Genomic DNA, 27,289 nt, shown 5'->3' on the forward strand with positions numbered 1-27,289 from the left:
TGGCCTGCATACTCACCAGATTGAGCACGTTTGGGACGCTCTGGATCGACGTGTACGACAGCATGTTCCAGTTTGCTTAAGTACTTTACACCACTGTATAATACTGTGCGTTGCCGTGAATTCGTATTGGACTTGGGGACTGTGAAGAGACCCCTGGTGACATGTCTTGTGGGGTATGTGTGGGTGCCTGAGCTGAATGCTATTTGATTATACAGATCATTTGGAATTTTCAGTTAAGCAGTTCATCTCTCTTCAATCCTCAACCAGGGAAGACTGGCATGCATGTTGTGGATGTTAGTTCTGTGTGTGCAGTTAAGGGCAAGGACTGCTGCTCTGTTTTGAACCAGCTGAAGCTTTGCTAGGACTTTCTTTGCTACACCATCTCACTGGACAGTAATCAAGTTGGGACAAGACCAGTAGATTTTCGTGTCAAAAATATTTTTATAACAGACATACCCATCCCCATCTTCACAACAACTCAATATGACTTGACCATGATAATTGACCATCCCAATGTTATACTTAGGAGTTTAGCTTCCTCAACTTGCTCAATGGTCATACCCTTTATACACAACTCCAGTTGAGGTTTAGGTCTTAAGATAATGTTTTTAATGTGATTGCAAGTGTGGCTTTGCACTGTTGATATACTTTACTATCCTTAAACCTCTTACAGACCACAGTAGTGACATTCTTGGAAGTCCATTGTCTGCCATTTCAGTACACACACACACACAACACACACACACACACGCACGTACGCACAGACACTACCTCTTCAGTATGTAGAAACATACTCCACGTAATACGCCGAGTGTACAAAACATTAGGAACATCTGCTCTTTCCATGACATAGACTGACCAGATTAATCCAGGTGAAAGCTTTGATCCCTTACTGATGTCACTTGTTAAATCCACTTCAATCAGTGTAGATGAAGGGGAGGAGACGGGTTAAAGAAGGATTTTTAAGCCGTGAGACAATAGAGACATGGATTGTGTATGTGTGCCATTCAGAGAGTGAATGGGAAAGACAAAATATTGAAGTGCCTTTGAACGGGGTATGGTCGTAGGTGCCAGGCACACCGGTTTGTGTCAAGAACTGCAAAGCTGCTGGGTTTTTCATGCTCCACAGCTTCCGGCGTGTGTCAAGAATGAACCACCCATAGGACATCCAGTCAACTTGACACAAAAGTGTTGTGCACTCAGTGTGACCCTGACTTAGTGGATGTTCTTGGAAAAGATTCAGAACAATAAGGTGAGCCTAGTAAGGGGACAGGGACAGTGGAGGAAGTGAAGCTGTTATCATCACAGTGAACCTGCTTTACCTGCATAGGAGGTAAAACATCTATCATAGTATTACTGGGAACTACAAATCAACAAAGACAAGTGTTCACTTCAGCAATGTACAATAGCCACATTTATTAATCACAAGCAGATTCCCTTTACACTTCTATACTATGATCATCATCATCATCTCAATGTTTTCCCTTTACGGAATACACACATTTACAACAACAAAATGCATACACTTAGGTTGATGAACAGAAACAAGTGGTTCAAGACAAAATAAAAATACATGTCTATAATTATTGTCTTTTTAAGGAGCCACTCCTCATCTTCACAAGTGTTTTTAACTCAGTAGTGGTACCGTACTGAAAGTGCACACGGTCTATCCAATAACAGACAGCTTCGTATAATACAATGGCAATTTACACAAAGATGCATTTCACACATTCGACATCAAAACAAGGCAAACCTATTCAAAAGGCACAGGACTCTCACATCAATAAGAACCGTATTTTATAGAAACCAAGTTATACTCGTTTACACGTTATAATGTGATCCTTCACTTTATACTGGTTCAAGTTAATCAATTGAAATAAGTATGCCGACAGCAGACATGACACATCAATGTGGTGTGTATGTATGGCCCTGTCCAGGGTCTTTGACTGACATTTTAATTGAGTATGATGTCACATATCATAGGATGAATGGACCAATAGTGTACAAGATCTTGTTAGAGGCGGTGCACTCAGTATTTTACATGGACATAAAATGACCAAAGGTTTGGCTTTAGAAAGAGTTGAAATCTACCATGTTGCAAACAGTATCTGTGATGACTGTCCTGGGCAGTAAGTACTTACATTATATTACCAAAGGAAAACCATTGAATAAACATTTGGGACATGTATTGATCATAAAACTACATTTAGGGTTTAAATGTTGAAAAAGCCTGGGACATCATTTCAGTGTCTTATGTTAATGGATCAAATGTGTGTGTGCGTGTGTGTGTGTCCAAGTGTTAAGAATTTCAGTCTTTGGTAAGGGGCAGTGATATAGTCTTTTTTTCATTTCATCCCATACCAACACAAGTACTTCATCACTAGTACTGTACAAACAATGTCATAGTTGCAGTTTCAGTTTGATTTCAAATCATTAAGGTCAGGTTAGTGATCTGCTGTACAAGAGGACAGAGAAATGTACATTTTACATTTACGTTACGTCTTCTCTGCTACAGTAACATTTACAATAGTTCAACGGCATGCAGATACGTGATTTACTCTCCCTCATCATCCTCCCTCCATCCCTCATCACCCTCCCTCCATCCCTCATCACCCTCCCTCCATCCCAGATCACCCTCCCTCCATCCCTCAGCCCCTCCCATCCATTTCCCCTCCCTCCGCACCCCCCCACCCCTCCACGGCAGGATTAACCATAAACAATCTAAACGCTAACGTGTCAAAAGCATTACAAAAATGAGAAAATCAAAACGATAAAATAAGTACGTCTCGACCAGGCCAATATATCTTACAAAGCAAAATAGGACAAAATTAGTATTAAAACAAGGTAGCAGCAACACAGAGTAGACTTACTTTTGTGAGGAAGAAATAGAACCAGCAAGCCTCCAGTGCTTGGTGGCGACGATAGAACAGAAGAGTTAGTTCTGTAGAAAGCCTTCAGTGCAAAATATAAATTAGGAGCGATTCGTACTTTTAAATAAAGAAAATAAAGGCTGTGTCCACAGTGGTTGGACAGGAAGTTGAAATTGACTTGCTGTGCCTGGACTTTATTTGGGGCTTGCAATGCAATCACTTTACATTGCAGTGCCATTGTACGTTACAAATTCAACATTGCCCTGGTCTTAACCAATGTCAAATCAATGATACTCATAACTATTCTCTAAGTGCACAGTGAAATCAAAACATTGGCACCACTGACTGACCTACACTATAGTCAGCATTGTGAGAACGTAATCTAACACCTAATACATTGTCCTTTTTAAAAAGTAGGAACACATTAAAAACATTTATTTTTATTTTTAAGAAATGATTCTGTCTGTGCAATGGTTCAAGTATGTAACTTAGTTCCTGCGCATAGTTAGTGCCGAGTCACACATACACGTATCCTGTGTCTGCACCGCCCCGGAGCAAAACAACAAAAACACACAAATACAAAACAAGTATTTACATATCTGAATAGAACTACAGAGTAGGTACTCCCTATTACTGGTCCATGGTCAGATATTGTTTAACCTCCCTACTGGTTCAGGTTAGGAGTTAGCGCAGGGTAATCTGTCCCTAGAATGGCAATTTTCACCTCGAACGACCAACCAGAACTGTCCAATTCAGAGGAAGGGGACGGTTTAGTCTCTAATGAGGTTTCGTCTCTAAAGCCTATTCCCTATATAGTGCACTACTTTTGGACAGTCTTTATATGAGGCTCCGGCCAAAAGTACTGCACTATATAGGGAAAAGGGTGTCATTTCAGATTTGTCTTAAAGGGGTGTGTCAAACACTCTTTCCGACGAGTCTTCTGTATCATCCTCTGACTGGGACGCTTTGTGGTTGAGCCTCTCAGTCGTCGAGGAGACAGACAGGTTGCCATGGGTACTGTCGTCGCTAAGCTTGGCCTTGCTGCTGTCCTGGACAAACTCCTGGATCTCTAGGGGCAACCGTCTGAACTTGTCCTGGTACTCCTGGTCCAGCTCGGTCTGCAGCTATTGGGAGAGAAGAGAACAAAGTATGGTTCTACAACAGAACCAAATAGAACCACAGAACAAACCGTAGCAAGAGAACTACAGCTACAAAGAGAACTGGTCCTGGTCCACCTCTCTGCAGCTACAGGAAGGAGAGAAGACAGAGAATGGGTCTATAAGCAGCAACAGGGAGAGGACAAACGGTATGGGTCTACAAAACCAACAGAGTGGGCCTACATCATTATATACTGAACTTGTCCTTGCTACCCCTGGTACTGTGTAACTGAAGAGGAGAAAATAATATGGTGGCATTGACTAGTGATGACTGATATGGACCGGCTGAGTTGATGTTACCGGTCAACAGGTTTTCTGTTGTTACATTTTCTCTACCTCAATTAGTAATAACGTTACTGAGCTCCTTGCCTTCTGACAGACAGACGGGGAAGTCAGAGAGAGAGAGAGAAGGATACAGTCTGTTTTCTCCCAGGCATAGCCGCCGCTAATGATTACAGATGACAGGATTGTATTCATTCTGATCCAATAATTGCTTTAATGCTGATTTCTCTGTTTAACTACCCTGCTGCGTCCCAGGGGAGGGCCATAATTAAAGGAGAGCAGCAAAGATGAACCACATCACAATCTAAGAGCCTAAGAAAACAGCCCAACCCCTGCTCAGGTAATTCTCCCCATTCCCACTATTTCAGAGAGTTATCATCGTACTGCTACAGACATCCATATTCACAATGGTGTTGTTAGTGATATGTTAGCTCTGTTACAGTTAGCCCAATTCGGAAGCCCACTGTGGTAAGTTTGTCCAGTGCCTTTTTTTTTCTTCAAATACCACAAATATGGATACCCCCCCCTGTTTTCAAATTGCGTAGAGGGCTCGGGCTGTCAACGTAGAGTATGAAGTTTGATGTCAAAGATGGACCTTCCTTATATGTGGGTGCATGACACGAGCTCGGATATTATGGTCCTCATAGAGACTTGGCTAAACGGCTCGATCCTGGATAAGGACATTGACATTGCTGATAACAAAATCTTCAAGTGTAACAGACTGAAAAAAATTGGGAGAGGTGGCTTCACGTTCTCTAAATACCACTTCTGGTATTTACACGTGTCCATAAACCAAAATACACATTTATCTGGGATTTACCACCTGACCACCTGTAGCTGATTGGCAGCTTTTCAGGCAATTATGAAATAGATGCACTTCCTCAATCAAGAAAGCCAAATCTATCTCAGACTCTGCTGGTGATCCGTCTAAATTTTGGAAATCAGTTAACGCACAGAGGAGAGGAAATTCCTTTCCTGCATAAGCAAGTTGTGTCAGACTGACATCATTACTGAGTAAAATGAGAAATAAAGCCTTTATCTCGGCAGGCTTTTTATTTGAAAGAAATGGTGGTTTAATTGACCCTGGTGAGATAGTCGACTGCCTGCCCCTCTTCCAGCCTCCAGTTGGCTCTATGGAAGTTCCGTCAACTTCTTCTTTGTTTTCATTTCAACAACTTTCTACCTGTGATGTGCTGGAGGCCTTGCGCTACGTTGATGTAAAAAAAGAATCCACTGGGGCTGATTTGCCTGGTCCTTTCTCGCTGCAGCTTTCTGCTCATCTGATTACAGAACCTTTAACACATTTTTAAGGGTGCACTATGCAGAAATCGCTCCGCCATTTTCTGGTTGCTAAAATTGTAATCGTTTGCCTATTTTCAGTTTACGTGACAAAACAAGCAAGTAGAGTGTAGAGAATCATTGTACCATCTAAACTGCTGTGAAATATATTTTCCATAACCAAAAATATAGTATTTTCAGCTTTTTGAAGCTGGTGTAGAAAACCTAAAGTAAAAGTCACAAAAACGAAACTTAAGAACGGGTACCATAGAAATAGAGCACATAGAACATATCCACCACGTCTTAGACTTGCTTTCAATGAGAATGACAGATCTATTACTAACATTTCTACGTCACATATTGCAGCTTTAACCTTAGAATTATTTCTGGTACCATCCCGAGGGTCTGGAAGGCAGCCAATATACTTCCCCTTCACAATGTTGGTGACCCGTGTGACCTAAATAATTATCGCCCCATTTCCAAACTCTCTTGCCAACTCAACTTAGATCCTTTTAAACTACGAAATGTATTCTATATGTACACCAGTCAGGATTCAGACAAGGTCATAGTACCATCTTTGCTACTTCTTTGGTTGGAAATTATGTTCTTAATGGCCCAGTGCCGTCAAAAGCATGATTGTCCTGTGTTTTATATAAACTATATGATCAAAAGTATATGGACACCTACTCGTCTAAAATCATGGGCGTTAATATGGAGTTGGTCCCCCCTTTACTGCTATAAATAACAGCCTCCACTCTTCTGGGAACGCTTTCCACTAGATGTTGGAACATTGCAGTGGGGACTTAATTCCATTCAGCAACAAGCGTATTAGTGAGGTTGGAGCGATTAGGCATGGCTCGCAGTCGGCATTCCAATTAATCCCAAATGTATTCAATGGGGTTGAGGTCAGGGCTCTGTGCAGGCCAGTCAAGTTCTTCCACAACGATCTCGACAAACCATTTCTGTATGGACCGCGCTTTGTGCACGGGGGCATTATCATGCTAAAACAGGAAAGGGCCTTCCCCAAACTATCGCCACAAAGTTGGAAGCACAGAATCGTGTAAAATGTTATTCTATGCTGTAGCGTTAAGATTTCCCTTCACTGGAACTAAGGGGCCTAGCCCGAACCATGATAAACAGCCCCAGGCCATTTTTCCCCCTCCACCGAACTTTACAGTTGGCACTATGCATTGGGACAGGTAGCTTTCTACTTGCATCAACCAAACCCAGATTCGTCCGTCGGACTACCAGATGGTGAAGTGTGATTCATCACTACAGAGAACGCGTTTCCAGCCAACGCATGGCATTGCGCATGGTGGGTGATCTTAGGCTTGTGTGTGGCTGCTCGGCAATGTTAACCCATTTCATTAAACTCCCAACGAACAGTTGTTGTGCTGACGTTGCTTCCAGAGGCAGTTTGGAACTCGGTAGTGAAGGTTACAACCAAGGACAGGCGATCTTTCCGCGATACACGCTTCAGCACTCGCCGGTCCCGTTCTGTGAGCTTGTGTGGCCTACCACTTCACGGCTGAGCCGTTGTTGCTCCTAGAAATTTTCACTTCACAATAACAGCACTTACAGTTGACCGGGTCAGCTCTAGCAGGGCAGAAATTTGACAAACTGACTTGTTGGAAAGGTGGCATCCTATGACGGTGCCACGTTGAAAGTCACTGAGCTCTTCAGTAAGGCCATTTCTACTGCCAATGTTTGTCTATGGAGAGTGCGTGGCTGTGTGCTCGATCTTATACACCTGTCGGCAACAAACCCAAACTCATTGGAAAGGGTGTCCACATACTGGGGGAAGCATTGGAGTCATCATGATACAGCTATGGATCATTTGCAACACTTTGTAAAGTCCATGCCCCAACGAACTGAGGCTGTTCTGGGGGGGGGTGCAACTCAACATTAGAAAGGTGTTCCTATTGTTTGGAACACGCAGTGTATCTGTTACTCATTTTGAAGCTGCTAAAGTTGTCTACACTAATGTTGAGGTGATTCTTTGTCTCTAATGTATTTCATTCTATGCTATAGGCTATATTAAGATTCATATCTAACAGCCATCCAAGCCATGTGCTAATGATCATATATTTGGATTCAACTAACTGTTTCCTTGACATTTTGTATTTTCAAATACATGGTCCTTGTAAAAATGTTTACCTTTTATTTATACAGGTGAGCCAATTAAGAACACATTTGAATTAGGACCATGTCAGAATCTAAGCGCTCAACTGAGGCTCGTCGCATTACATGAGATGGGAAAAAAAGGCTGATTTGAATAACTCTCTGATCTTACAGCGGTAGACTCGCGCCAAAAAAAACACACGATCTTTGTAGGATTACTTACTCATCAAAACAACCCTACGATTAATGTATCGCCAAATGGCTTGTGGGCTAATGGTCAGGACTATGGCTGTCTTTGTGGGTAATACACCTTTTATACACAATCAAACTACAGTGAAGTGATCCAATATTAATTAACCTCAGTCCCACTCCAATCCAAGGAGTCATTCTTGAGAGTGGGGCTGTTCAAATCCAAACATGTGTGTACAGAGAAGCCTCCAGGTGTTAAGAGACACTTGTGTGAGACACAGGCAGAGACGGATGAAGACTATCCCACTGGAGGACTGGGGAGAGGAGGAGAGAGGGATGAAGACTATCCAACTGGAAGACTGGGGAGAGGAGGAGAGATGGATGAAGACTATCCCACTGGAGGACTGGGGAGAGGAGGAGAGAGGGATGAAGACTATCCAACTGGAGGATGGGAGAGGAGGAGAGAGGGATGATGACTATCCCACTGGAGGACTGGGGAGAGGAGGAGAGAGGGATGAAGACTATCCCACTGGAGGACTGGAGAGAGGAGGAGAGAGGGATGAAGACTATCCCACTGGAGGACTGGATAGAGGAGGAGAGAGGGATGAAGACTATCCAACTGGAGTACTGGGGAGAGGAGGAGAGAGGGATGAAGACTATCCCACTGGAGGACTGGGGAGAGGAGGAGAGAGGGATGAAGACTATCCCACTGGAGGACTGGGGAGAGGAGGAGAGAGGGATGGAGACTATCCCACTGGAGGACTGGGGAGAGGAGGAGAGATGGATGAAGACAATCCAACTAGGAATTGGAGTGAGGAAAGGAGAGAGGGATGAAGACTATCCCACTGGAGGACTGGATAGAGGAGGAGAGATGGATGAAGACTATCCCACTGGAGGACTGGATAGAGGAGGAGAGATGGATGAAGACAATCCCACTGGAGGACTGGATAGAGGAGGAGAGATGGATGAAGACTATCCCACTGGAGGACTGGATAGAGGAGGAGAGATGGATGAAGACTCTCCCACTGGAGGACTGGATAGAGGAGGAGAGATGGATGAAGACAATCCAACTAGGAATTGGAGTGAGGAAAGGAGAGAGGGATGAAGACTATCCCACTGGAGGACTGGATAGAGGAGGAGAGATGGATGAAGACTATCCCACTGGAGGACTGGATAGAGGAGGAGAGATGGATGAAGACTATCCCACTGGAGGACTGGATAGAGGAGGAGAGATGGATGAAGACTATCCCACTGGAGGACTGGATAGAGGAGGAGAGATGGATGAAGACAATCCCACTGGAGGACTGGATAGAGGAGGAGAGATGGATGAAGACTATCCCACTGGAGGACTGGATAGAGGAGGAGAGATGGATGAAGACTATCCCACTGGAGGACTGGATAGAGGAGGAGAGATGGATGAAGACAATCCAACTAGGAATTGGAGTGAGGAAAGGAGAGAGGGATGAAGACTATCCCACTGGAGGACTGGATAGAGGAGGAGAGAGGGATGAAGACTATCCCACTGGAGGACTGGATAGAGGAGGAGAGATGGATGAAGACAATCCCACTGGAGGACTGGATAGAGGAGGAGAGATGGATGAAGACTATCCCACTGGAGGACTGGATAGAGGAGGAGAGATGGATGAAGACTATCCCACTGGAGGACTGGATAGAGGAGGAGAGATGGATGAAGACTATCCCACTGGAGGACTGGATAGAGGAGGAGAGATGGATGAAGACAATCCAACTAGGAATTGGAGTGAGGAAAGGAGAGAGGGATGAAGACTATCCCACTGGAGGACTGGATAGAGGAGGAGAGATGGATGAAGACAATCCAACTAGGAATTGGAGTGAGGAAAGGAGAGAGGGCTGTATGGAGGAGAGAGGAATGAAGTCAATCACATAGACTAGAGGACAGGTGAGGTGAGTGAGAGGTGATTACTCCTCCACGGACTCTTCAGGAACAAGGAGGAACCACTTGTCCTTCCAGACATTCAGTCCTTTCCTTTACACTTGACTTTCCCTCCATTAAGTCTCCACCTGATCCAAACAGACTCTGACACATCTTTCTGATTCCACTCCTCCTCACGTAGGACAAGCTGTTCTCAGTGACAGAACCTGCCTCTGTACCATGGAAATAATACATTTAGTCATCTGCGTCCTAAATGGCACCCTATCCCCTATATAGAGCACTACTTTTCATCAGTCCTCAATGTAGTGCACCGAGTATACCAAACATTAGGAACACTTTGCAATATCAGAACAGCCTCAACAGGACTCTGCAATGTGTCGAAAGCGCTCAACGGGGATGCTGGCCACACGTAAACAATCCATGTCCCGATTCTCTCAAGGCTTAAAAATCCTTCTTTATCCTGTCTCCTCCCCTTCATCTACACTGATTGAAGTGGATTTAACAAGTGACATCAATAAGGGATCATAGCTTTCACCTGGATTCACCTGGTCAGTCTATGTCACGGAAAGAGCAGGTGTTCTTGATGTTTCGTATACTTAGGTGTATCGGGAAAAGGGAGCAGATTAGGATGCAACACATATCTTATCATCATGCATCACACGTTGGTTTAAAAACAAACACACCCTCTACCTACTAGACACATAAATACGTGAAGATGAGATGATTTCATGTAACTTGTGAAGTGAAGCTGAAGGCAGGTCTCCATTACCTGGGACAGGGCAGTTCTATTCTAATTCGTCTCCCCTTACTCTTTCGCTAACCGAGCTTGAAGTGGTGTCTGCTCTGATTGGACCACCTTTTCTAAGGTGTGTGTGTGTCACATTCATACGGGAGCCTAAGGTGACCTCTGCCCTGATCAGACCACACACCCCAAGGTGACCTTCCAGGAAGAGTGTTTTGACAGATGGCTAAAGACGCTTCGCTCTGCAGCCCGTCTCCTCCCTGCTGCTGACCCACTTAGGAAGGGACAGTCTGCCGCACGCGTGAGTGTGAGAGAGAGATTGTGTACTGTGTGTGTGTGTGTGTGTGAGAGAGAGAGATTGTGTACTGTGTGTGTGTGTGTGTGTGTGTGTGTGTGTGTGTGTGTGTGTGTGTGTGTGTGTGTGTGTGTGTGTGTGTGTGTGTGTGTGTGTGTCGGTTGTGGACAGAGTGTGTGTGTGTCGGTTGTGGACAGGGTGTGTGTGTGTCGGTTGTGGACAGGGTGTGTGTGTGTCGGTTGTGGACAGGGTGTGTGTGTGTGTGTGTGTGTGTGTGTGTGTGTGTGTGTGTGTGTGTGTGTGTGTGTCGGTTGTGGACAGGGTGTGTGTGTGTCGGTTGTGGACAGGGTGTGTGTGTGTCGGTTGTGGACAGGGTGTGTGTGTGTCGGTTGTGGACAGGGTGTGTGTGTGTCGGTTGGGGACAGGGTGTGTGTAGATGTTGGAGACAGGTTGTGTATCAGGACGAGGTGTGTGGGTTGGGACAGGGTGTGTATGTGTCAGTAGGAGACAGGTTGTGTATCAGGACGAGGTGTGTGGGTTGGGACAGGGTGTGTGTGTGTCGGTTGTGGACAGGTGTGTGTGTGTGTGTGTGTGTGTGTGTGTGTGTGTGTGTGTGTGTGTGTGTGTGTGTCGGTTGTGGACAGGGTGTGTGTGTGTCGGTTGTGGACAGGGTGTGTGTGTGTCGGTTGTGGACAGGGTGTGTGTGTCGGTTGTGGACAGGGTGTGTGTGTGTCGGTTGGGGACAGGGTGTGTGTAGATGTTGGAGACAGGTTGTGTATCAGGACGAGGTGTGTGGGTTGGGACAGGGTGTGTATGTGTCAGTTGGAGACAGGTTGTGTATCAGGATGAGGTGTGTGGGTTGGGACAGGGTGTGTGTGTGTCGGTTGTGGACAGGGTGTGTGTGTGTGTGTGTGTGTGTGTGTGTGTGTGTGTGTGTGTGTGTGTGTGTGTGTGTGTGTGTGTGTGTGTGTGTGTGTGTGTGTCGGTTGTGGACAGGGTGTGTGTGTGTCGGTTGTGGACAGGGTGTGTGTGTGTCGGTTGTGGACAGGGTGTGTGTGTGTCGGTTGTGGACAGGGTGTGTGTGTGTCGGTTGGGGACAGGGTGTGTGTAGATGTTGGAGACAGGTTGTGTATCAGGACGAGGTGTGTGGGTTGGGACAGGGTGTGTGTGTGTCGGTTGGGGACAGGGTGTGTAGATGTTGGAGACTGGTTGTGTATCAGGACGAGGTGTGTGGGTTGGGACAGGGTGTGTGTGTGTGTGTTGGGTACAGGGGTGTGACGAACACCACACCTCGTTATCACCTGGGGGTGGAGTGACAGCTGAGGTAATTAAAAGTCACAGGGATGGAGTGAAGAGGGAGGAGAGGGGGAGCAGATGGAGCTAGCAGGGTCTCTTTCTTTCTCTCGCTTTCTGTCAGTCTCCATTTCTTCTCCCACCCCTCTCAATGCGGCATCCAACATAGTGGAGAGCTGAGCCTCCTCCAACAGTGCTGTCTAATAGAAGGTCTCATCAGGTGTCCGGATCTGACTGAGCAACCTCAACTGCCCTTCAGAGACCAGCGCAGTGTTTGTGTTCGTGTGTGTGGTTTCCGCTTGGATCCAAACGAGCACTTAAATACGGTATCTCCTCAGAAGACCCATCATCTGTCAAAACACACACACACTCACTTCTGCCTTTCTTAAAATACTATACTGGATGACTTTCACCATCTGTCCTCATTCTGAGGCGCCATCGAGGGAAGCGGTGTGTGTGTGTGTGTGTCGGAGGGCCTCGGAACTAAATTCGGTTCCAAATGAATGTGTGGCTTCTTGTCACTCTCAGTACTAGAGCTAGTAAGACAGGTTACATAACAGCAGCACTCAACATGTATTACATTGGTGGCTAAGCCTACTCTGCAGGCTTTTACTCCAGCCCTACACACGCAAGGTCCCAGGGAGCAGCTGATTAGTAGAATCAGGTGTGTTAGATTAGGGCTGGAACAAAACCCTGCGGGAGGGGAGCTGTCCAGGAGGATGTTTGGCCACCAGTGATAACATCCATCATTAAGGATTCAGAATCCACCTGTGTTAGGCCTCCCGGGTGGCGCAGTGGTTAAGGGCGCTGTACTGCAGTGCCAGCTGTTCCACCAGAGACTCTGGGTTCGCGCCCAGGCTCTGTCGCGACCGGGAGGTCCGTGGGGCGACGCACAATTGGCCTAGCATTGTCTGGGTTAGGGAGGGTTTGGCCGGTAGGGATATCCTTGTCTCATCGCGCACCAGCGACTCCACCAGAGACTCTGGGTTCGCGCCCAGGCTCTGTCACAACCGGCCGCGACCGGGAGGTCCGTGGGGCGATGCACATTGTCTGGGTTAGGGAGGGTTTGCCCGGTAGGGATGTCCTTGTCTCATCGCGCACCAGCGACTCCTGTGTACAGAGTTAAGTATATTTGTAGCGGGCGCAGTGCACGTTAACAAAGGTTGCCAGGTGAACTGTGTTTCCTCCGGCACATTGGTGCGGCTGGCTTCCGGGTTGGATGCGCGCTGTCTTAATAAGCAGTGCGGCTTGGTTGCGTTGTGTATCGGAGGACGCATGGCTTTCAATCTTCGTCTCTCCCGAGAGTTGTAGTGATGAGACAAGATAGTAGCTACTAAAACAATTGGATAAATTGGGGAGAAAAGGGGTTAAATTAAAAAAATATATATATTTTTTAAAGAATTGTGTACTTATGGGCCTGCATCCCAAATGGCAACCTTTTCCCTACATAGGGACCTAGGGCCCGCAGAGTGCACTTAATAAGGAATACGGATCCATTTAAAAGCTGCTGGGCAATCTTCTGGTACTGTAACATGGTTTAGGTACAGCAGAACCCAGTCCATTTTCAACCCTAGCAGTTCCAACCCACTCCTGTGATATATGCCACACTGTGTGTTTGTCCCCTCCTGTCCTAGATATATCCAAACACAGTCCAATTAGGCTCTCCGTGACCAGGAGGTGAATGAGGGGTCACCACTCTGAAATGTGTGTGCTGGCTGTCTGAGGGGTTGCTTAAGAACCATTTGCATTCTTTCCAGTGGTCCACAGGAGAGGCATAATGAAGGGGAGAGAGCGAGAGAGAGAGAGAGAGAGAGCGAGAGAGCGAGAGAGAGAGAGAGAGAGAGAGAGAGAGAGAGAGAGAGAGAGAGAGAGAGAGATATGGGCTTTATGAATTGTTTATTTGTCTGTGTTGGGCTTTAGCCAAGATTATTCTGTACAGAGTTAAGTATATTTGTCCAGGACTCAATTGTTCCTCGACTAGAGAACGGACAGGTTTTTATACTGCTGTCTTTTCTCTCCTCTCTTTCTCTACCCCCCTCCCCCCCCCCCCCCCCCCATCCCATTCTTTCTATTCCTCTCTCCCTCAGTTTTTCCTTCTATTCTTATAGTAATGCTGATATGTAGAGCAGGCTCATTGTGACAACGTGGAACTATTATACAATGATGTAGAGGGGAGGGTTTCCAGCAGGACAACAAGAGATGTGAAACCTTTCAAGACACCTTCATTAGCCAACACAGACACACACACACACGCGCGTGCGCACACACATCCTGCCATATCTGCCTCAGAGGGTGAGCACCATGGTTTGAGCTTAAACAGCAGCCCTGTCATCCAACACCACAGGCAAGCAGGAGTGTAACCTGGCACGCAACACACACACATGCAGATATACTCACACACACACACACACAAACACACGTAGACACAAAAGTGTGACAAAAGGCTTTGTCTCACTGCATCGGCTTTCCTCTGGGAGTAACAATGTTCCCTGTGGGCAGAGAGTGTGTGTGTGCGTGTGTGTGTGTGCGTGTGTGTGTGTGTGTGTGTGTGTGTGTGTGTGTGTGTGTGTGTGTGTGTGTGTGTGTGTGTGTGTGTGTGTGTGTGTGTGTATTAATTATTGATGTGACCCTATGGAATGGAGAGAGGAGCAGACCAAAGGCAGTGATGAGGGAAGCCATGACCGCCAACAGTCTGAGAGAGGCATAGAGAGAGAGAGGGAGGAAGAGGGAAGGAGGGGAAGAATGAGGAAGAGAGAGAGTGGGATAAAGGGAGAGAGTATAGAGAGGGAGGAAGAGGGAAGGAGGGGAAGAATGAGGAAGAGAGAGAGTGGGATAAAGGGGTAGAGTAGAGAGAGATAGAGGGAAGGAGGAGAAGAATGAGGAAGAGAGAGAGTGGGATAAAGGGGGAGAGTATAGAGAGGGAGGAAGCTGGAAGGAGGGGAAGAATGAGGAAGAGAGAGAGTGGGATAAAGGGGGAGAGTAGAGAGAGGCATTGAGAGAGAGAGGGAGGAAGAAGGAAGGAGAGGAAGAATGAGGAAGAGAGAGAGTGGGATAAAGGGGGAGAGTAGAGAGAGGGAGGAAGAGGGAAGGAGGGGAAGAATGAGGAAGAGAGAGAGTGGGATAAAGGGGGGGGAGTAGAGAGAAAGAGAGAGAGGAAGAGGGAAGGAGGGGAAGAATGAGGAAGAGAGAGAGTGGGATAAAGGGGGAGAGTATAGAGAGGGATGAAGAGGGAATGAGGGGAAGAATGAGGAAGAGAGAGAGTGGGATAAAGGGGGAGAGTATAGAGAGGGAGGAAAAGGGAAGGAGGGGAAGAATGAGGAAGAGAGAGAGTGGGATAAAGGGGGAGAGTAGAGAGAGAGAGGGAGGAAGAGGGAAGGAGGGGAAGAATGAGGAAGAGAGAGAGTTGGATAAAGGGCGAGAGTAGAGAGAGGCATAGAGAGAGAGAGGGAGGAAGAGGGAAGGAGGGGAAGAATGACGAAGAGAGAGAGTGGGATAAAGGCGGAGAGTAGAGAGAGAGAGGGAGGAAGAGGGAAGGAGGGGAAGAATGAGAAAGAGAGAGAGTGGGATAAAGGGGGAGAGTAGAGAGAGAGAGGGAGGAAGAGGGAAGGAGGGGAAGAATGAGGAAGAGAGAGAGTGGGATAAAGCCGGAGAGTATAGAGAGAGAGAGAGGGAGGAAGAGGGAAGGAGGGGAATACTGAGAAAGAGAGAGTGGGATAAAGGCGGAGAGTATAGAGAGAGAGAGAGAGAGAGAGAGAGAGGGAGGAAGGAAGGAAGGAATGATGGTTTTCAGATAAAGGGTCTTTCTCTGTTTTTGTGTCCAGAAACAAGAGCAACAGCCAGATCCATTTGGGCCATAATAAAGCCACTGGACATTTTCTCTCTCATGCTCCCTCATTTTAATTATCTTTCTCTCATTCTCTGTCCCTCTCTCTCTCTCCATCTGTCTATCCTGTCCTCGACTCTCTTAGCCCTCTCCGTCTCTCCGTCTATCCCTCCCTATCTCTCCATCTCTTCGTCTATCCCTTCCTGTATCTCCGTCTATCCCTCCCTGTCTCTCCGTCTATCCCTCCTGTCTCTCCGTCTATCCCTCCCTGTCCATCTGTCTATCCCTCCTGTCTTTCCGTCTATCCCTCCCTCTCTCTCCGTCTATCCCTCCCCGTCTCTCCATCTATCCCTCCCCGTCTCTCTGTCTATCCCTCCTGTCTCTTCGTCTATCCCTCCCTGTCTCTCTGTCCATCCCTCCCTGTCTCTCCGTCTATCCCTCCTGTCTCTCCGTCTATCCCTCCCTGTCTCTCCGTCTATCCCTCCCTGTATCTCCGTCTATCCGTCCCTGTCTCTCCGTCTATCCCTCCCTGTCTCTTCGTCTATCCCTCCTGTCTCTCCGTCTATCCCTCCCTGTCGCTCCGTCTATCCTCCCTCTCTCTCCGTCTCTCCGTCTATCCCTCCCTGTCTCTCCGTCTATCCCTCCCTGTCTCTCCGTCTATCCCTCCTGTCTCTCCGTCTATCCCTCCCTGTCTCTCCGCCTATCCCTCCCTGTCTCTCCGTCTATCCCTCCCTGTCTCTCCGTCTATCTCTCCCTGTATCTCCGTCTATCTGTCACTGTCTCTCCGTCTATCCCTCCCTGTCTCTCTGTCGAATCCCTCCCTGTCTCTCCGTCTATCCCTCCCTGTCTCTCCGTCTATCCCTCCCTCTCTCTCCGTCTATCCCTCCCTGTCTCTCCGTCTATCCCTCCCTGTCTCTCCGTCTATCCCTCCCTGTCTCTCCGTCTATCACTCCCTGTCTCTCCGTCTATCCCTCCCTGTCTCTCCGTCTATCCGTCCCTGTCTCTTAGTCTATCCCTCCCTGTCTCTCCATCTATCCCTCCCTGTCTCTCCATCTATCCCTCCTGTCTCTCCGTCTATCTCTCCCTGTCTCTAAATCTATCCTCCCTTTCTCTCCATCTCTCCGTCTATCCCTCCCTGTCTCTCCGTCTATCCCTCCCTGTCTCTCCGTCTATCCCTCCCTGTCCATCTGTCTATCCCTCCTGTCTTTCCGTCTATCCCTCCCTCTCTCTCCGTCTATCCCTCCCCGTCTCTCCATCTATCCCTCCCCGTCTCTCTGTCTATCCCTCCTGTCTCTCTGTCTATCCCCCCTGTCTCTTCGTCTATCCCTCCCTGTCTCTCTGTCTATCCCTCCCTGTCTCTCCGTCTATCCCTCTTGTCTCTCCGTCTATCCCTCCCTGTATCTCCGTCTATCCGTCCCTGTCTCTCCGTCTATCCCTCCCTGTCTCTTCGTCTATCCCTCCTGTCTCTCCGTCTATCCCTCCCTGTCTCTCCGTCTATCCTCCCTCTCTCTCCGTCTCTCCGTCTATCCCTCCTGTCTCTCCGTCTATCCCTCCCTGTCTCTCCGTCTATCCCTCCCTGTCTCTCCGTCTATCCCTCCCTGTCTCTCCGTCTATCTCTCCCTGTATCTCCGTCTATCCCTCCCTGTCTCTCCGTCTATCCCTCCCTGTCTCTCCGTCTATCCCTCCTGTCTCTCCGTCTATCCCTCCCTGTCTCTCCGTCTATCCCTCCCTGTCTCTCCGTCTATCCCTCCCTGTCTCTTCGTCTATCCCTCCTGTCTCTCCGTCTATCCCTCCCTGTCTCTCAGTCTATCCCTCCTGTCTCTCCGTCTATCCCTCCCTGTCTCTCCGTCTATCCCTCCCTGTCTCTCCGTCTATCCCTCCCTGTCTCTCCGTCAATCCCTCCCTGTATCTCCGTCTATCCCTCCCTGGCTCTCCGTCTATCCCTCCCTGTCTCTCCGTCTATCCCTCCTGTCTCTCCGTCTATCCCTCCCTGTCTCTCCGTCTATCCCTCCCTGTCTCTCCGTCTATCCCTCCCTGTCTCTCCGTCTATCCCTCCTGTCTCTCCGTCTATCCCTCCCTGTCTCTCCGTCTATCCCTCCCTGTCTCTCCGTCTATCCCTCCCTGTCTCTCTGTCTATCTCTCCCTGTATCTCCGTCTATCTGTCCCTGTCTCTCCGTCTATCCCTCCCTGTCTCTCCGTCTATCCCTCCTGTCTCTCCGTCTATCCCTCCCTGTCTCTCCGTCTATCCCTCCCTGTATCTCCGTCTATCCGTCCCTGTCTCTCCGTCTATCCCTCCCTGTCTCTACGTCTATCCCTCCTGTCTCTCCGTCTATCCCTCCCTGTCGCTCCGTCTATCCTCCCTCTCTCTCCGTCTCTCCGTCTATCCCTCCCTGTCTCTCCGTCTATCCCTCCCTGTCTCTCCGTCTATCCCTCCTGTCTCTCCGTCTATCCCTCCCTGTCTCTCCGCCTATCCCTCCCTGTCTCTCCGTCTATCCCTCCCTGTCTCTCCGTCTATCTCTCCCTGTATCTCCGTCTATCTGTCCCTGTCTCTCCGTCTATCCCTCCCTGTCTCTCTGTCGAATCCCTCCCTGTCTCTCCGTCTATCCCGCCCTGTCTCACCGTCTATCCCGCCCACTCTCTCCGTCTATCCCTCCCTGTCTCTCCGTCTATCCCTCCCTGTCTCTCCGTCTATCCCTCCCTGTCTCTCCGTCTATCACTCCCTGTCTCTCCGTCTATCCCTCCCTGTCTCTCCGTCTATCCGTCCCTGTCTCTTAGTCTATCCCTCCCTCCCTGTCTCTCCATCTATCCCTCCCTGTCTCTCCATCTATCCCTCCTGTCTCTCCGTCTATCTCTCCCTGTCTCTAAATCTATCCTCCCTTTCTCTCCATCTCTCCGTCTATCCCTCCCTGTCTCTCCGTCTATCCCTCCCTGTCTCTCCGTCTATCCCTCCCTGTCCATCTGTCTATCCCTCCTGTCTTTCCGTCTATCCCTCCCTCTCTCTCCGTCTATCCCTCCCCGTCTCTCCATCTATCCCTCCCCGTCTCTCTGTCTATCCCTCCTGTCTCTCTGTCTATCCCTCCTGTCTCTTCGTCTATCCCTCCCTGTCTCTCTGTCTATCCCTCCCTGTCTCTCCGTCTATCCCTCTTGTCTCTCCGTCTATCCCTCCCTGTATCTCCGTCTATCCGTCCCTGTCTCTCCGTCTATCCCTCCCTGTCTCTTCGTCTATCCCTCCTGTCTCTCCGTCTATCCCTCCCTGTCTCTCCGTCTATCCTCCCTCTCTCTCCGTCTCTCCGTCTATCCCTCCTGTCTCTCCGTCTATCCCTCCCTGTCTCTCCGTCTATCCCTCCCTGTCTCTCCGTCTATCCCTCCCTGTCTCTCCGTCTATCTCTCCCTGTATCTCCGTCTATCCCTCCCTGTCTCTCCGTCTATCCCTCCCTGTCTCTCCGTCTATCCCTCCTGTCTCTCCGTCTATCCCTCCCTGTCTCTCCGTCTATCCCTCCCTGTCTCTCCGTCTATCCCTCCCTGTCTCTTCGTCTATCCCTCCTGTCTCTCCGTCTATCCCTCCCTGTCTCTCAGTCTATCCCTCCTGTCTCTCCGTCTATCCCTCCCTGTCTCTCCGTCTATCCCTCCCTGTCTCTCCGTCTATCCCTCCCTGTCTCTCCGTCAATCCCTCCCTGTATCTCCGTCTATCCCTCCCTGTCTCTCCGTCTATCCCTCCCTGTCTCTCCGTCTATCCCTCCTGTCTCTCCGTCTATCCCTCCCTGTCTCTCCGTCTATCCCTCCCTGTCTCTCCGTCTATCCCTCCCTGTCTCTCCGTCTATCCCTCCTGTCTCTCCGTCTATCCCTCCCTGTCTCTCCGTCTATCCCTCCCTGTCTCTCCGTCTATCCCTCCCTGTCTCTCTGTCTATCTCTCCCTGTATCTCCGTCTATCTGTCCCTGTCTCTCCGTCTATCCCTCCCTGTCTCTCCATCTATCATCCCTCTCTCTCCGTCTCTCCATCTATCCCTCCCTGTCTCTCCGTCTATCCCTCCCTGTCTCTCCGTCTATCCTCCCTCTCTCTCCATCTCTCCGTCTATCCCTCCCTGTCTCTCCGTCTATCCCTCCCTGTCTCTCCGTCTATCCCTCCCTGTCTCTGCGTCTATCCCTCCCTCTCTCTCCGTCTCTCCGTCTATCCCTCCCTGTCTCTCCGTCTATCCCTCCCTGTCTCTTAGTCTATCCCTCCCTGGCTCTCCATCTATCCCTCCTGTCTCTCTGTCTATCCCTCCCTGTCTCTCTGTCTATCCCTCCTGTCTTTCCGTCTATCCCTCCCTCTCTCTCCGTCTATCCCTCCCCGTCTCTCCATCTATCCCTCCCCGTCTCTCTGTCTATCCCTCCTGTCTTTCTGTCTATCCCTCCTGTCTCTTCGTCTATCCCTCCCTGTCTCTCTGTCTATCCCTCCCTGTCTCTCCGTCTATCCCTCTTGTCTCTCCGTCTATCCCTCCCTGTATCTCCGTCTATCCGTCCCTGTCTCTCCATCTATCCCTCCCTGTCTCTTCGTCTATCCCTCCTGTCTCTCCGTCTATCCCTCCCTGTCTCTCCGCCTATCCTCCCTCTCTCTCCGTCTCTCCGTCTATCCCTCCTGTCTCTCCGTCTATCCCTCCCTGTCTCTCCGTCTATCCCTCCCTGTCTCTCCGTCTATCCCTCCCTGTCTCTCCGTCTATCTCTCCCTGTATCTCCGTCTATCCCTCCCTGTCTCTCCGTCTATCCCTCCCTGTCTCTCCGTCTATCCCTCCTGTCTCTCCGTCTATCCCTCCCTGTCTCTCCGTCTATCCCTCCCTGTCTCTCCGTCTATCCCTCCCTGTCTCTTCGTCTATCCCTCCTGTAACTCCGTCTATCCCTCCCTGTCTCTCAGTCTATCCCTCCTGTCTCTCCGTCTATCCCTCCCTGTCTCTCCGTCTATCCCTCCCTGTCTCTCCGTCTATCCCTCCCTGTCTCTCCGTCAATCCCTCCCTGTATCTCCGTCTATCCCTCCCTGTCTCTCCGTCTATCCCTCCCTGTCTCTCCGTCTATCCCTCCTGTCTCTCCGTCTATCCCTCCCTGTCTCTCCGTCTATCCCTCCCTGTCTCTCCGTCTATCCCTCCCTGTCTCTCCGTCTATCCCTCCTGTCTCTCCGTCTATCCCTCCCTGTCTCTCCGTCTATCCCTCCCTGTCTCTCCGTCTATCCCTCCCTGTCTCTCTGTCTATCTCTCCCTGTATCTCCGTCTATCTGTCCCTGTCTCTCCGTCTATCCCTCCCTGTCTCTCCATCTATCATCCCTCTCTCTCCGTCTCTCCATCTATCCCTCCCTGTCTCTCCGTCTATCCTCCCTCTCTCTCCATCTCTCCGTCTATCCCTCCCTGTCTCTCCGTCTATCCCTCCCTGTCTCTCCGTCTATCCCTCCCTGTCTCTGCGTCTATCCCTCCCTCTCTCTCCGTCTCTCCGTCTATCCCTCCCTGTCTCTCCGTCTATCCCTCCCTGTCTCTTAGTCTATCCCTCCCTGGCTCTCCATCTATCCCTCCTGTCTCTCTGTCTATCCCTCCCTGTCTCTCTGTCTATTCCTCCTGTCTCTCTGTCTATCCCTCCCTGTCTCTCTGTCTATTCCTCCTGTCTCTCTGTCTATTCCTCCTGTCTCTCTGTCTATCTCTCCCTGTATCTCCGTCTATCCCTCCCAGTCTCTCCGTCTATCCCTCCCTGTCTCTCCGTCTATCCCTCCTGTCTCTCCGTCTATCCCTCCCTGTCTCTCCGTCTATCCCTCCCTGTCTCTCCGTCTATCCCTCCCTGTCTCTCCGTCTATCCCTCCTGTCTCTCCGTCTATCCCTCCCTGTCTCTCCGTCTATCCCTCCCTGTCTCTCCGTCTATCCCTCCCTGTCTCTCTGTCTATCTCTCCCTGTATCTCCGTCTATCTGTCCCTGTCTCTCCGTCTATCCCTCCCTGTCTCTCCATCTATCATCCCTCTCTCTCCGTCTCTCCATCTATCCCTCCCTGTCTCTCCGTCTATCCCTCCCTGTCTCTCCGTTTATCCTCCCTCTCTCTCCATCTCTCCGTCTATCCCTCCCTGTCTCTCCGTCTATCCCTCCCTGTCTCTCCGTCTATCCCTCCCTGTCTCTGCGTCTATCCCTCCCTCTCTCTCCGTCTCTCCGTCTATCCCTCCCTGTCTCTCCGTCTATCCCTCCTGTCTCTCCGTCTATCCCTCCCTGTCTCTCCGTCTATCCCTCCCTGTCTCTCCGTCTATCCCTCCCTGTCTCTCCGTCTATCCCTCCTGTCTCTCCGTCTATCCCTCCCTGTCTCTCAGTCTATCCCTCCTGTCTCTCCGTCTATCCCTCCCTGTCTCTCCGTCTATCCCTCCCTGTCTCTCCGTCTATCCCTCCCTGTCTCTCCGTCTATCTCTCCCTGTATCTCCGTCTATCCCTCCCTGTCTCTCCGTCTATCCCTCCCTGTCTCTCCGTCTATCCCTCCTGTCTCTCCGTCTATCCCTCCCTGTCTCTCCGTCTATCCCTCCCTGTCTCTCCGTCTATCCCTCCCTGTCTCTCCGTCTATCCCTCCTGTCTCTCCGTCTATCCCTCCCTGTCTCTCCGTCTATCCCTCCCTGTCTCTCCGTCTATCCCTCCCTGTCTCTCTGTCTATCTCTCCCTGTATCTCCGTCTATCTGTCCCTGTCTCTCCGTCTATCCCTCCCTGTCTCTCCATCTATCATCCCTCTCTCTCCGTCTCTCCATCTATCCCTCCCTGTCTCTCCGTCTATCCCTCCCTGTCTCTCCGTCTATCCTCCCTCTCTCTCCATCTCTCCGTCTATCCCTCCCTGTCTCTCCGTCTATCCCTCCCTGTCTCTCCGTCTATCCCTCCCTGTCTCTGCGTCTATCCCTCCCTCTCTCTCCGTCTCTCCGTCTATCCCTCCCTGTCTCTCCGTCTATCCCTCCCTGTCTCTTAGTCTATCCCTCCCTGGCTCTCCATCTATCCCTCCGTCTCTCCGTCTATCCCTCCCTGTCTCTCCGTCTATCCCTCCTGTCTCTCCGTCTATCCCCCCCTGTCTCTCCGTCTATCCCTCCCTGTCTCTCCGTCTATCCCTCCCTGTCTCTCCGTCTATCCCTCCTGTCTCTCCGTCTATCCCTCCCTGTCTCTCAGTCTATCCCTCCTGTCTCTCCGTCTATCCCTCCCTGTCTCTCCGTCTATCCCTCCCTGTCTCTCCGTCTATCCCTCCCTGTCTCTCCGTCTATCTCTCCCTGTATCTCCGTCTATCCCTCCCTGTCTCTCCGTCTATCCCTCCCTGTCTCTCCGTCTATCCCTCCTGTCTCTCCGTCTATCCCTCCCTGTCTCTCCGTCTATCCCTCCCTGTCTCTCCGTCTATCCCTCCCTGTCTCTCCGTCTATCCCTCCTGTCTCTCCGTCTATCCCTCCCTGTCTCTCCGTCTATCCCTCCCTGTCTCTCCGTCTATCCCTCCCTGTCTCTCTGTCTATCTCTCCCTTTATCTCCGTCTATCTGTCCCTGTCTCTCCGTCTATCCCTCCCTGTCTCTCCATCTATCATCCCTCTCTCTCCGTCTCTCCATCTATCCCTCCCTGTCTCTCCGTCTATCCCTCCCTGTCTCTCCGTCTATCCTCCCTCTCTCTCCATCTCTCCGTCTATCCCTCCCTGTCTCTCCGTCTATCCCTCCCTGTCTCTCCGTCTATCCCTCCCTGTCTCTGCGTCTATCCCTCCCTCTCTCTCCGTCTCTCCGTCTATCCCTCCCTGTCTCTCCGTCTATCCCTCCCTGTCTCTCCGTCTATCCTCCCTCTCTCTCCATCTCTCCGTCTATCCCTCCCTGTCTCTCCGTCTATCCCTCCCTGTCTCTCCGTCTATCCCTCCCTGTCTCTGCGTCTATCCCTCCCTCTCTCTCCGTCTCTCCGTCTATCCCTCCCTGTCTCTCCGTCTATCCCTCCCTGTCTCTCCGTCTATCCCTCCCTGTCTCTCTGTCTATCTCTCCCTGTATCTCCGTCTATCTGTCCCTGTCTCTCCGTCTATCCCTCCCTGTCTCTCCATCTATCATCCCTCTCTCTCCGTCTCTCCATCTATCCCTCCCTGTCTCTCCGTCTATCCCTCCCTGTCTCTCCGTTTATCCTCCCTCTCTCTCCATCTCTCCGTCTATCCCTCCCTGTCTCTCCGTCTATCCCTCCCTGTCTCTCCGTCTATCCCTCCCTGTCTCTCCGTCTATCCCTCCTGTCTCTCCGTCTATCCCTCCCTGTCTCTCCGTCTATCCCTCCCTGTCTCTCCGTCTATCCCTCCCTGTCTCTCTGTCTATCTCTCCCTGTATCTCCGTCTATCTGTCCCTGTCTCTCCGTCTATCCCTCCCTGTCTCTCCATCTATCATCCCTCTCTCTCCGTCTCTCCATCTATCCCTCCCTGTCTCTCCGTCTATCCCTCCCTGTCTCTCCGTTTATCCTCCCTCTCTCTCCATCTCTCCGTCTATCCCTCCCTGTCTCTCCGTCTATCCCTCCCTGTCTCTCCGTCTATCCCTCCCTGTCTCTGCGTCTATCCCTCCCTCTCTCTCCGTCTCTCCGTCTATCCCTCCCTGTCTCTCCGTCTATCCCTCCTGTCTCTCCGTCTATCCCTCCCTGTCTCTCCGTCTATCCCTCCCTGTCTCTCCGTCTATCCCTCCCTGTCTCTCCGTCTATCCCTCCTGTCTCTCCGTCTATCCCTCCCTGTCTCTCAGTCTATCCCTCCTGTCTCTCCGTCTATCCCTCCCTGTCTCTCCGTCTATCCCTCCCTGTCTCTCCGTCTATCCCTCCCTGTCTCTCCGTCTATCTCTCCCTGTATCTCCGTCTATCCCTCCCTGTCTCTCCGTCTATCCCTCCCTGTCTCTCCGTCTATCCCTCCTGTCTCTCCGTCTATCCCTCCCTGTCTCTCCGTCTATCCCTCCCTGTCTCTCCGTCTATCCCTCCCTGTCTCTCCGTCTATCCCTCCTGTCTCTCCGTCTATCCCTCCCTGTCTCTCCGTCTATCCCTCCCTGTCTCTCCGTCTATCCCTCCCTGTCTCTCTGTCTATCTCTCCCTGTATCTCCGTCTATCTGTCCCTGTCTCTCCGTCTATCCCTCCCTGTCTCTCCATCTATCATCCCTCTCTCTCCGTCTCTCCATCTATCCCTCCCTGTCTCTCCGTCTATCCCTCCCTGTCTCTCCGTCTATCCTCCCTCTCTCTCCATCTCTCCGTCTATCCCTCCCTGTCTCTCCGTCTATCCCTCCCTGTCTCTCCGTCTATCCCTCCCTGTCTCTGCGTCTATCCCTCCCTCTCTCTCCGTCTCTCCGTCTATCCCTCCCTGTCTCTCCGTCTATCCCTCCCTGTCTCTCCGTCTATCCCTCCCTGTCTCTGCGTCTATCCCTCCCTCTCTCTCCGTCTCTCCGTCTATCCCTCCCTGTCTCTCCGTCTATCCCTCCTGTCTCTCCGTCTATCCCTCCCTGTCTCTCCGTCTATCCCTCCCTGTCTCTCCGTCTATCCCTCCCTGTCTCTCCGTCTATCCCTCCTGTCTCTCCGTCTATCCCTCCCTGTCTCTCAGTCTATCCCTCCTGTCTCTCCGTCTATCCCTCCCTGTCTCTCCGTCTATCCCTCCCTGTCTCTCCGTCTATCCCTCCCTGTCTCTCCGTCTATCCCTCCCTGTCTCTCCGTCTATCCCTCCCTGTCTCTCCGTCTATCCCTCCCTGTCTCTCTGTCTATCTCTCCCTGTATCTCCGTCTATCTGTCCCTGTCTCTCCGTCTATCCCTCCCTGTCTCTCCATCTATCATCCCTCTCTCTCCGTCTCTCCATCTATCCCTCCCTGTCTCTCCGTCTATCCCTCCCTGTCTCTCCGTTTATCCTCCCTCTCTCTCCATCTCTCCGTCTATCCCTCCCTGTCTCTCCGTCTATCCCTCCCTGTCTCTCCGTCTATCCCTCCCTGTCTCTGCGTCTATCCCTCCCTCTCTCTCCGTCTCTCCGTCTATCCCTCCCTGTCTCTCCGTCTATCCCTCCTGTCTCTCCGTCTATCCCTCCCTGTCTCTCCGTCTATCCCTCCCTGTCTCTCCGTCTATCCCTCCCTGTCTCTCCGTCTATCCCTCCTGTCTCTCCGTCTATCCCTCCCTGTCTCTCAGTCTATCCCTCCTGTCTCTCCGTCTATCCCTCCCTGTCTCTCCGTCTATCCCTCCCTGTCTCTCCGTCTATCCCTCCCTGTCTCTCCGTCTATCTCTCCCTGTATCTCCGTCTATCCCTCCCTGTCTCTCCGTCTATCCCTCCCTGTCTCTCCGTCTATCCCTCCTGTCTCTCCGTCTATCCCTCCCTGTCTCTCCGTCTATCCCTCCCTGTCTCTCCGTCTATCCCTCCCTGTCTCTCCGTCTATCCCTCCTGTCTCTCCGTCTATCCCTCCCTGTCTCTCCGTCTATCCCTCCCTGTCTCTCCGTCTATCCCTCCCTGTCTCTCTGTCTATCTCTCCCTGTATCTCCGTCTATCTGTCCCTGTCTCTCCGTCTATCCCTCCCTGTCTCTCCATCTATCATCCCTCTCTCTCCGTCTCTCCATCTATCCCTCCCTGTCTCTCCGTCTATCCCTCCCTGTCTCTCCGTCTATCCTCCCTCTCTCTCCATCTCTCCGTCTATCCCTCCCTGTCTCTCCGTCTATCCCTCCCTGTCTCTCCGTCTATCCCTCCCTGTCTCTGCGTCTATCCCTCCCTCTCTCTCCGTCTCTCCGTCTATCCCTCCCTGTCTCTCCGTCTATCCCTCCCTGTCTCTTAGTCTATCCCTCCCTGGCTCTCCATCTATCCCTCCGTCTCTCCGTCTATCCCTCCCTGTCTCTCCGTCTATCCCTCCTGTCTCTCCGTCTATCCCCCCCTGTCTCTCCGTCTATCCCTCCCTGTCTCTCCGTCTATCCCTCCCTGTCTCTCCGTCTATCCCTCCTGTCTCTCCGTCTATCCCTCCCTGTCTCTCAGTCTATCCCTCCTGTCTCTCCGTCTATCCCTCCCTGTCTCTCCGTCTATCCCTCCCTGTCTCTCCGTCTATCCCTCCCTGTCTCTCCGTCTATCTCTCCCTGTATCTCCGTCTATCCCTCCCTGTCTCTCCGTCTATCCCTCCCTGTCTCTCCGTCTATCCCTCCTGTCTCTCCGTCTATCCCTCCCTGTCTCTCCGTCTATCCCTCCCTGTCTCTCCGTCTATCCCTCCCTGTCTCTCCGTCTATCCCTCCTGTCTCTCCGTCTATCCCTCCCTGTCTCTCCGTCTATCCCTCCCTGTCTCTCCGTCTATCCCTCCCTGTCTCTCTGTCTATCTCTCCCTTTATCTCCGTCTATCTGTCCCTGTCTCTCCGTCTATCCCTCCCTGTCT

At 50.7% G+C, this 27,289-nt stretch overlaps 1 protein-coding gene across 1 annotated transcript in view; it reads right to left on the reverse strand.

The window, feature by feature from the left end:
* Positions 1-2,705: 2,705 nt before the first annotated feature.
* LOC139405216 (1-phosphatidylinositol 4,5-bisphosphate phosphodiesterase beta-1-like) overlaps positions 2,706-27,289 on the reverse strand; it is a 154,535-nt gene continuing 129,951 nt past the window's right edge. Inside the window, exon 15 of the mRNA XM_071147647.1 lies at positions 2,706-3,994. Coding sequence (XP_071003748.1) covers positions 3,773-3,994 — 222 coding nt within the window. The 3' untranslated portion in view covers positions 2,706-3,772. The remainder of the gene's footprint in view (positions 3,995-27,289) is intronic.

The sequence above is a fragment of the Oncorhynchus clarkii genome, unplaced genomic scaffold (assembly GCF_045791955.1).
Source record: "Oncorhynchus clarkii lewisi isolate Uvic-CL-2024 unplaced genomic scaffold, UVic_Ocla_1.0 unplaced_contig_4374_pilon_pilon, whole genome shotgun sequence".
NCBI classification, from domain to species: Eukaryota; Metazoa; Chordata; class Actinopteri; order Salmoniformes; family Salmonidae; genus Oncorhynchus; species Oncorhynchus clarkii.